General features: G+C 40.2%; 1 protein-coding gene across 1 annotated transcript in view; it reads left to right on the top strand.

Moving 5' to 3' along the window:
- P2RX1 (purinergic receptor P2X 1) overlaps positions 1-11,331 on the top strand; it is a 54,434-nt gene extending 43,103 nt beyond the window's left edge. Inside the window, exons 7-12 of the mRNA XM_018553370.1 lie at positions 432-573; positions 2,688-2,815; positions 3,775-3,865; positions 5,989-6,054; positions 8,425-8,520; positions 11,233-11,331. Of these exons, the coding sequence (XP_018408872.1) occupies positions 432-573; positions 2,688-2,815; positions 3,775-3,865; positions 5,989-6,054; positions 8,425-8,520; positions 11,233-11,331 (622 nt within the window). The remainder of the gene's footprint in view (positions 1-431; positions 574-2,687; positions 2,816-3,774; positions 3,866-5,988; positions 6,055-8,424; positions 8,521-11,232) is intronic.
- The last annotated feature ends 303 nt before the right edge of the window (positions 11,332-11,634 follow it).

Below are 11,634 nucleotides of genomic sequence, written 5' to 3'. Positions count from 1 at the left end.
TCGATGTCTGTATCACCAACAACACCCAAACCCTCCTCCCCCCCGGGATTAACTGTACGTAGTAATCTATAATAAAAAATTATTGCTTGGAGCCCGGGCCCCCCTGGCCACCGTGCCCCCTCACATAAGTACTGGCCGTATCCCCCTGCTGGGGGCCCTAGCTTGGGATTCGGATTTTTAGTTGCGATCCCCCCCATTCACTTGCCTGACCCCCTATGGGGTTGCGACTCACACATTAAGAAGCCCTGTTTTAAATGACCTGTGTAGTTGGCTACTATATGGATGCATTTGCTTGTCAATTAGGCAAATGGTTGTTATAGCTAACAATCAGAATGAAAAACAATGCAGCGTTACTAAAATGTATGTGCTTCCCACCATCAAAAAGTGTGTTTGTTTGTGATTTTTTTTTCTTGGTTTATTTTACTTTTCAGACAGAATTTAGTGGAATCAGTAACCAGTGATTATCTGAAGAAATGTGTCTACCATAAAGATACAGACCCACTTTGTCCCGTTTTTCGACTTGGATATATCGTGGAGCAAACAGGACAGAATTTCCGTGACATAGCCTATAAGGTATGAGTAGATAAGGCATATTAAGGCACCTCCGTGATTTTAAAAGGCAAATCTAGATTGCATGGAAAATAAAATAGGTATAAAGAAAACACTGAAATCAACATAGCGATGTGACTTGTATTTGTGCATTTAAACATTTGGTGATAACAGCAGCTACAAAATGTGTGCAAGGAAAGAGTCATTAGCAGAAATAATTACTAATACTATTCTAAGGCTCATTTACAATAAAATGTGTGCTGTGCAATGCAGATCATCACACTGTATGTGTGTTGGCGTATCATTGTTTATTGCACCCTCCACATAATAAGGGAGGAATTTATTAAAACTGGAGCAGGCAGCATCTGGAGCAGATAAGCATGGCAGCCAATCAGCTTCTATCTTTCATTTTCAAAGCTCATCTGAACAAACTGAGGAGAGAAGCTGATTGGTTACTATGGACAACCCTCTTGATTCTGTACTGCAGCTATGTGCTATGCACAGATGCAAATGCTCTGTATGTTGTAGTGTACAGCATCTTGAAAAGTAGAGCAGAACCTCTTTTTTTCTTGCATAAAGTGGAATTTAAGCCCATTCAAAATTAGCAAAAGTATTTTTTTATCCTCAGAACAGAGAAAGACCTTCAGGAGGAAAGGTTATCATGTCTCTTGGGAATTCAGCAACAAGGCGTTTATTGTGTATAAGGCATCCGCACAGCTATACACTTGGCAGAACTTTTTTTAAGTGAACCCTTTGGTATTGCATTAATTCCACAACCTATAGCTCAAGCAATCTGCAAGAATGTGGCATGAGAAAGTGGATGAATTACTCACGAAAGAGGGATTCCAGGAATCGAGAAGACAGATGGGTATACTGTACATCCTAATTTACATTGATGACATTATAGCCTGTTTTGAACAAGAAGGGGACTATAGTCAAATAATAGACAAACTAAAACAAAACGTTGAAATTAAAGAGCTAGGGAACATGAGTCACTGTGGCATTGTGCTCTGCCTTGCCTTGCCTTCTGCCTTGCAGCACTTAGGGTCCCTGTTTCAAATCCTGGTCAGGACATTTTCTGCAAGGAGTTTGCATGTCCTCCCTGTGCTTGCGTGGGATTCCTCTAGGTCAGCGGTTCTCAACGTGTGGGTCGCGACCCCGTCGGGGGTCGAATGACGATTTGCTAGGGGTCGACTAGCGGCTCCCGGCAGCCCGGGAGAGAAACACTTTCTCTCACTGCCCCATATTGCAGGACCGGACCGCACTGAGACTGTGCGGCCCGGTACCATTTGATCCGCGGACCGGGGGTTGGGGACCACTGGTCTAGCAGAAAGAAAACAAGCGTTTCACTTTCCTCAACTGAAGCTGAATACATAGCAGCATCACACACTTGCCAAAAAGCATTATGGATTTGGCAGCTTTTAACGGACATGGGTATAGACATGTCAAACCCCATCCCAATTTTTTAAGATAACCAGGGATGTATAAAGCTGACACAATCAGAAGAAAGAGTCAACCCTAGAACCAAGCATATCGATGTAAAGTATCATCTGCTTAGGGACAGTCAGGAGCAAGCCATTATCGACATTCAATATTGCTCATCAGAAGAAATTACTGTAGATGCACTCACCAAGCCAGTGCCAAAGTATCATCACTGTTTCCTTCGAGAGAAGCTAAATGTCATATAGTAACGCATATGCTGTTGAGAAGGAGTGTTGGAAATACAACAGCATATATTATGTCTTTTGAGCTGTAGATGGCACTGTATTGCAATGTTATTCTGTATGTTCATGCGTATCTATGATATATACAGGAAGTTCTCTCTGTATGCTATATAATGCTATATTCTGATGTAATGTTCTTATAAGCAAGTAAAACTTAATTCAGCATTTCCTCAAGATCTCAGTGCTTCATCTAAACACATATCCAACAATAGGCACAGTACTCAGAGCACTACGTTGTTCATAGAACAGATGCTAAGTGAAATTCAAATGTCAAAGATTCTCCTTTAAGTGAAGATATTAGCAACATTTCCAAGCATACCGTGCTCTTATATTTTGTTACACAGTATATGTACACACTATAAATTCCTGTAACTTATCATGTATTAACAATTTCAATAATGTCCTGTTTTGTAGGGAGGGACGATTAGCATTATAATCGACTGGATTTGTGATCTGGATTGGCCACTGAAATACTGTAAACCCACATATAGCTTCCATGGACTCAATGATGAGAACTCAGCCTCACAGGGCTTTAACTTCAGGTATGTCATGTGTTTATTATTATAGGACAAACAGCGCTAATCTGTACATGTGTACATTGGCAAGCAGGAGCTGAATATGGCAACATAAAACAAATTGCTGCAAAAGCGATAATTAATTATGCAGTTGTACTTTAAGTTTTAATGTGGAACTACAGGTATGACACATATGCTGCAGTCCATCACTAACATTAACACAGCAGTTTTTGGTTTTCTCTCTCCCCCCAAACTTAGGGGTCTATTCACATAACTCCTTCTGCACTTCGGGTCAGCCGAACATGCTGAGCATGTTCGGCTGACCCGAAGCCACGCGAAGCAAGCCGATGTACGGCTGATTTCAGCCGATATACGGCTGAAATCAGCCGTACCAGCCTGAAGTGAATAGCCGAACAGTGTTCGGCTCACTTCACTTCTGATCGGTCATTCACTCGGCTGCCCTCGGCAGCTTTGTGAATAGACCCCTTAGTTTCATTTATTAAATTATTTTTTTTGTTTTGTTATTATAGCCATTTACATAGCACCAGGAATTTATGCAGCGCTTTGCATACTGTACATTTACATCAGTCCCTGCCCTCAAGGAGCTTACAATCTAAGGTCCCTATCTCACATGCATACATACGAGAGCCAATTTAGACAGGAGCCAATTAACCTAAGAGCATGTCTTTCAAGTATGGAAAGAAACTGAAGAATCTGAGGGAAATCCACACAAGCACAGGTAGAACATGCAAACTCCATGTAGGCAGTGTCCTGGCTGGGATCAAACCAAGCACCCCAGTGCTGCAAGGCAGCTAACCATTTAGCCACTGTGCTGCACAGCAGAAGTGCTGACCACTAAGTCACTTGATGATGCTAATAGTTGTGTTTATTTGTCCTCTTTCTATAAAAATTTTACCTTTGGTTGACCTCAAAATGCAATGTTATGGGTGATTTTTCAGGTTTTTTTTCCCCGTTTTCTCTTAAAGGCATGCAAGGTACTACAAAGATAATGATGTAAAGAAAAGAACATTATTCAAGGTCTTTGGTATTCGCTTTGACATCTTGGTAAATGGAGAGGTAATGTTAGTTTTAGTTATTACTGTTGTGATAATTACAGTTATTAAAATTATAAGGAGTATGTCATGCGTAAATATATTATACATTACCTAAATAAATTATACATATCAGAATGTAATACAGATAGCTTATAGACATTTGGATCAAAAGGTACACTCTGGCCATCTCTACAGATGTAATGACCATAGTGTCACTTTATCCTTTCCATCCAATGGAGCCTACTTATCTTTGGAGCAAAGTTCATACATTTTACTATATTTTACATTGAAGGGTTAGTTTTGAGATGTTCAAAAAAATAACAAAGCACAGCTATATAATATATCTTAGTAAATTACAATTTTACTAATGTAAATTGAATTTTTATTAAATGTTACTATTAATGCTCGGCTATGAAAATAATGACTTTATTTTAGTAAAATATTTAGTTCTGTAATTTATTATATTTAACAGTTTACATAGAAGACTTTGAATCAGTGACACGGTACTTCAAATATTGCTGCAGTTGTTTCTGTTCACTTCCTCACCTTCTATCTTGTTACATTTTATGATGTCTGTACATTTGGCAGATATGAACAAAACTGAGGTTCATGATGGAGGTGCAAATGTTACTTAGAGAGATAAATCAAATAAATCATCCCTTAAAACAGTCATCTTTTGTAGATTCCTGAGACGTCAAATTATGCATATATCTGAATAAAATGTATGAGTGGCGCATCAAAATCCCCTAGGGCTCAAATGCAAAATGTGAGCTTACCCCAGTACACAAATACCCATATATTCCCACATTATCTTTTTTAAGGACATATGGGAATACTGGGCTCTTTTGAGCTACATTTCTAACATGCTTTACATGCCATTTTCACTAGTTATTTATGTGCATGCTATATATAAATTGTTTTTTAATTAATACACTATTTTGCAGGAATCAGGGTTCAAACTGCATCCTGCTAGTTCACTAAAGGGCATATTTATAAAGCAGGGAACGTAACATTTACCAAACATTCACTGTAGATAAATCAATTGCTGCAATTAAAAACTTCCAGGAAGATTCACCTGCAGTGAAGGTTTGGTTAATGTCACATTCACTGCTTTATAAATAAGGCCATAAGTGTGGATATTTGCAAAGTTTTTTAAATTCGCAGGTTTGAATTATTTTCAGTTCTTCAAGACATCTGACAAGCTCCCACCATGCTTTTATGGATGCTAATCCTGTGCCTGTCCATCTTTTCCAAAAGCCAGTCAGTGGGTCTTGTACACTACCCTATGTAAAAACATTGCAAGAGCTAACCAGTCACTGTCTTCTGAGTGGACTGCTGCCGAACATGTCTTCTTAGATCTGTTTAACTAGGGTTTGTTTAGTTGAGTAAATATTATAATTAATCATCAAACGGTATTGATGAACAATTCCAGTAATACTTTCTTGTCTAAGTTCTTATAAATATCAGCTTTTAATAGACTATTAAATGTAAAGTGAAACTTTTTTTTTTAGTTTTGGATAGAGGGGAGAGGAATTAGCACCGAAGTCTGGTTTTTATTGCTGTCCTCGTTTGGGAGATTCACCCTCTCTATTTGTCCTGGTGACTGCTTTCACTGAAAGGAAAATAAAATCCCAAATTTTGGGTTGTCATCAAAAGAAGAATAGAGAGGAAATCTTTCTATGGGACACTAGTTCTGGTGCCACTGCTGACCAACATGGATTTTCCTCTCACTTCCTGTTGTAACTATCGGGCAGAAAATGAAGGGAAATCTCCCTAAAAGGACACAGATGGCAATAAACACTGACAGGACTTATGACCATCCCTTACTCTATCCAAAACTAGAAAAGTTTTGGCTTCAGTTCTACTTTAATATGATGGACTACAAAAAAACAGTGGTTCTCTGTAGTCTAGTGTTAAACTGGGTTAGCTATATCCAAGTGGTTGTGAATACTATTGTTTAGTAATATAAGTCATAGTACTGTTATCGTGACAAAACATTTCTCATCAAATTCACTGCACAAAATATGTCATTATATACATTGTTTTGAGGGTATTGAACTGTCCCATCCACAGATACATTTCTGAAAATGTCCATAACTCAAATGTCCTGTAATTTACATTACAACATTTTTATGTTCATTTCAGGGAGGAAAATTTAATATAATCCCAACAATGACAACAATAGGTTCAGGAATTGGTATTTTTGGAGTGGTAAGTTAAAACATCCATATTATTGTTCTTGTTATTCTTTATTTACTTTTATAAACCAGAGAAGAAGTTTCAAAGTCCCTGCTTTTTTCCTTACCTCTCTACATGTACGCCTCTTGATATTCTGAATTTTAATACAGCAATTCACTGTGACCTCATGTGGCAAAATGTAGTATTGTATATAAGTAGCAAACCACATGTAGACATTTCCAACTTGTCATATAGAACAGATCTGTTTCTACCTGTGACATAAAATGAAATATTTACATTTGCGTAGCCTCATCATGTCAGTAGTGGATGCCCGCTGCTGTGACAGTGATCATTCCTGCTGCTTTGGTGGATGCCTGCTGCTGTGGCAGTGATCATTTCTGTTGCTTTGGTTAGAAAGCATTTCATACTCATAAGGAAGGTTGAAAAAGCATGCTGACCATCCAGCATGTATTCATTACATTTTGGCAAATGTGACACAGACACTGTCTTGCCTCGGAGGACCTAAAAAACAACAACAATGCAGCGGTACATTGTTGACTATTATAACACTGTTTCAAGGGACACCATACAACTAAAACCACTTCAACTACTGTACCTATATAACCATTATGTATTTATACCCAGTATTAATTTTTTAATAGTTAGCTATGGGGCTATTAAATTGGAAAAAACTTTGTCATTAATTATAATATTGAAATAATACATATAAGAATTTGTGGGACAAAAAACTATTTTTTTGAAAAAAAAATTAATAAATATATCGTTTGACCTGTGTTAATTTTCTGGTACAGGGAAGTTATTTTCAAAAGAAATTAAAAATTGTGTTGTTTTTTTTTGTACAATTTTAAAAGAGAGCGAGAAAAAAGGTTAAAAAAATGTACATATTTTTATTTATTTTTTGGCAAAAAAACTCTAAGGGGTCTATTCACTAAGCTGCCAAAGGATCTAGCCGTAGCTTCGGCTGATCCTTCGGCTAGCTTCGGCCCCAGGACCCCTTCGGTTCAGTAGAACCGAAGGTCTGCTGTACTGGCTATTCACTATAGCCCGTACAGCTCCCGAAGTTGGCCGAGCGGCTCAGTCGAGCCAAAGGCATTTGCTTCGGCTCGACTGAGCCAAGGTGAAAGCCGAAGCTGGCCGACAGCTTCTGGCCGACAGCCTGCTTCTGACAGCTGGGCGGAGCCAGCCGTCATCTCACGGCTGGCTCCGGCCACTTGCAGAAAGATCAGGCGTCCCTGGTTACCAGGTAACCAGGGATGCTATCTGTCATTACACACTGAGAACACGGCGGAGCCGCTATGATATCACAACGGCCTCTCCGGGTTCTCAGTGTGTAATGACAGATGGAGTCCCTGGTTACCTGGTAACCAGGGATGCTGAGCTGTCATTACTCTCCCGGATGCTCTGGGAGTCTAATACGGCTCCCGGCCTCCCAGGAGAAAAACACTTTCTCCCGGAAAGGTTCACTCTGCTCAATCGAGCAGTGTAAACCTTTCCTTGCGAACTGTTTTTCTGACATGGGGCTGCTGGCCGCCCTCAGTAAGAAAAAATTAAAAAAGTGCAGTGAGTAGCCTGCCGGAGGTTCGGCTCAGCCAATCCAGATGTTGGATCGGCTGAGTCGAACTACTTCTGCACTTCGGGTCGGCCGAACATGCTATGCATGTTTGGCTGACCCGAAGCCAGCCGCAGCAAGCCAATGTACGACTGATTTTAGTCGGTGTACGGCTGAAATCAGCCGTACAAGCCTGAAGTAAATAGCCGAACAGCGTTCGGCTCACTTCACTTCGGGTCGGTTATTCACTCGGCTGCCTACAACAGTTTTGTGAATAGACCCCTAAGTAAAATAATACTAAGTAGAGAAAGGGATATGATATGGGAGGAAGCCCTGAGAATACAAGGTACTCCCAAGTGTTTGAATTTTTGGGGGGGGTCATAGCAAAGTCTGCAAATTGTTAATATTATTTTGTATCTCAGTAGCACTCTTTCAAAATACTGATATAAAATCCAAAATAATATGAATTCATGTTAACATCCATAAATCACGTAAAAAAAATATTTTGAAGTTGATCAGCATTCAAAATCAGGCCCATCATCAGGGAGAAAACTAAAAAAACAGAGAAAGTTCTTGGAAATAAATGTATAGTGATTTAGTGCAGGAGTGCAGCTTAAGTGCTCCTCAGCAATGTAGAATATTTTGACAGGCCGTTTTTAAAATGCATCATATTACCTGTTTGAACATACATTCTGCAGGAGAAAGTTGTTCAAACTCGAGAGAGCAGAAATTTCATTTTTTGGTCTAACTGAAACATTTTCACATCTAGTATATTTTTAAAGCTTTTAATTTTGTGTTCACACTGAGTGACTCGCTGCTTCTTTTGTTTTCAGGCAACTGTTGTATGTGACCTAATGTTATTGCATGTACTTCCCAAACGGAACTACTACAAGGAGAAAAAATTTAAGTATGCAAAAAATGAAGAAAAGGTAAATAACTACAAGAAACATTAAATGAATTGTTTTTGACATTTCAAGTGCATTAAATGAATACATTCACAGGAAATCTGTGCTGAGAGACATATGTGGGCGTCCACTGCAAAACTCTCCTTCTGAAAAAAGCTTGTTGCCTGGCTTTCCTGCTGACCTAAATATTGCATTTCTTTCTTAGTCACTGATGCTGAACATGTAAGAAAAACAGGAGTTCTAACTTTGCTTCATGAATGATTATTCTAGGTCAGCAATAGTATACATATTTTTCTTACAACAGAAAACTTGTACTGAGAGCAATATGAAGGCTGCCATTGCTGACCTTCTTTTGGAAATCAAGGATAAAAGAAATGGCAGGACACATATTTGAAACAACACCACAAAACCCCACCTGGACCTCCTGCTCTGATGCCTTTCTCCCATAATTAGACTTAAAGGAGAATTATGGGGTCAGAGCTTTTCCCCATAGTTCTCCTAAGGGTCACGGGAGAACACAAACTAGCGTTCTCCCGTGAACCAAAGCTCAGTATACCGCGAGGTATACTGAGACGCCGCAGCCGGGACGGATCCCGACATTGCTGTCGAGATCCACACAGCTGCGGGATTGACAGTTGGCTCTGCCTATCCAGAGGCAGAGCCAGCTGTGCCCGCCCCCTCCCCCGTCCGTACCGCCAGTCAGCGCTGGAGCATCGGACAGGGGAGGGGAGGAATCCCTACAGGGAGCCGTGAGTGACAGTCACAGCTCTCTGCAGGGATAGATCGAGAAGTGAGTAAGCGACGGTATGTGTTCGCTCACTTCCCGATCTATTGAGCCGACCTGTGACAGTTTAATTGTCACAGGTCGGCTCAGGTTATGAGGCTGAGTGAAAATCACTCGCCTCATAATTCTCCTTTAATCATAGAAACCACTATGAGTAAGCTTGATTTTGGGTGAAATGTGTAGCGGAGGAGGTCCCAGGTGGGATTTTATCTTGTTGCCTGGAACAATTAAGTTCTACTTATGGAGGTATTCTACAGTGTTCCACAGGCTCTTTTCTCATTGATTTAAAAACACTCCTCGGTGTTTAGATGAGCCCCTCTCCAGTTTTGGCATCCAACAGCCAAGGAGGTGGCCCATGAAGCATTGGACAATGTTTTTTTTCTTATTTTGAAAATGACTGGCTGTCTCTGGCTTCATTTCTAACAGAGTCACTAATCTGGAACAAGCATGCAAATCAGTGATGTGAAGTCACAGAGGGTTATTCTCAAAGCCAGCCGAAGGATCAGCCGTAGCTGCGGCTGATCCTTCAGCTAGCCTCGGCCGCCGGAGCCATTTGGTTCAGTAGAACCAAAGGGCTGCTGTACGGGCTATTCACTGTAGCCCGTACAGCTCCCGAAGCTGACCGAGCAGCTCAGTTGAGCCGAAGGCATATCCTAAGCGGAAGCAAGCCTCGCAAATGGCAGCTGGGCGGAGCCAGCCATTAGCTCATGGCTGGCTGTGCCCAGTTGCAATGACAGATCAGCATTCCCAGGTTACCTGGGGTTGCTGAACTGTCCTTAAACAATGACAACTTGGCAGAGCTGGCCGTGATGTCACGGCTGGCTCCGCCCAGTTGTTATTCATTGGACGGGACCTGCTAGAAGACTCTAGCAGGTCCTGGCAAATAGGAAACAGTTGGGAGGAACTAGCTATCACTGCTAGCTCCGCCCAATTGTTTCTGTCTTATTTTTAATTTTTTTCTTTTTTTAATTATCTTTCTTTTTGTTTTTCTTCTTGCTCTTTATTTTTATTTTATTACTTTTTTATTCAATTATCTATACATATTTTTAAAAATCTTTATTTTATTTACCTTTTTAAAAAAATGTTTGCTAATTTTTTTTTCAACTTTGTGCACTGCTTTGCTATTCTGCTGGGTACCACGGAGGTACCGAGCAGAATAGCTGACCCGAATGCCGCTATTCACTCACCACCGGTCGGCCCATATGAGAATAAGCCGAACAACAGCGAGTAGCCTGCCGGAGGCAGGCTCAGCCGAACCAGATGTTGGATCGGCTGAGTCAAACTCCTTCTGCACATCGGCTCAGCCGAACATGCAAAGCATGTTCGGCCGAACCGAAGCCAGCCGAAGCAAGCCGATGTACGGCTGATTTTAGCCATACAAGCCTGAAGTGAATAGCCGAACAGCGGGTCGGTTATTCACTTGGCTGCCGTCGGCAGCTTTGTGAATAACCCTCACGATTCAAAGCTATTGTAGAAGGAGAGGTCAGTAGTGACTGCCCTAACATGCCTCTCCATTCAGATTTCCTCTAAAGCATATCTGTAGTCAAAACCTTTTTGTAGGTATAGATAATGTAAGGAACAGTGGGCTGTCTGTGTACCTGCTGGGGAATTTCCCTCTTTATATTTGTCCCGGTGACCATTGTTCCAAGGACAGGTAGTAATGTTAAACCCAAAATTTTACATCTGTCAAAAGAACAGGAGGTGAGGGAAAATCTCTCTATTGGGATGCTAGATGTGGTGACAGCTATCTAAGAGGGATTTCCCCTCACTTTGGAGAGATTTCCTCTTCCTTCTTGTTCTGTCTCTGAGATAGAAGTGAGGGGTACATTCACCAGATCACAGGGAGAAAAAAATATACCTTATAATTGTAAAGACTGTTTTGATAGATTTGTTGGTTTCATATACACTTAATGATATTTATATTTTGCACTTCTAACGTCTCTCTAATTCAGAAAACTTTAAATAAAGAAGATGGAACAGGCTGTTCGAATGACAGTCAACAAGACTTCCCCCAAAACTCTGGGATTCCTGTAGCAACACCTGCCAGTTAACATCTAACCTATCTTCTACAGCACAGGGTAAGCAAAGTATTCCTACAGATGAATCAAAGCATAAAACATTTACTGACAAGTATTATTTTACATACTTAAGTGTCTATTTATAATTTTTTTCACATTCAGATAATATTCATATAACCTTTACCCATATTTCACACATCTAATGAAATCTTATGTACAAATGTGTGAATCTTGATAAATAAATGACTTAAAGTATTTAAAGCCAAAATGTTTTATATAGTTTTTATACAGTTTTGGATAGAGTAATGCATGTTAGAAATGCCAGGTTTTTTTTTG

Source organism: Nanorana parkeri, unplaced genomic scaffold (genome assembly GCF_000935625.1).
Source record: "Nanorana parkeri isolate BGI_ZX_2015 unplaced genomic scaffold, ASM93562v1 scaffold118, whole genome shotgun sequence".
NCBI lineage: Eukaryota > Metazoa > Chordata > Amphibia > Anura > Dicroglossidae > Nanorana > Nanorana parkeri.
This window is presented reverse-complemented; position numbering and strand designations above follow the sequence as displayed.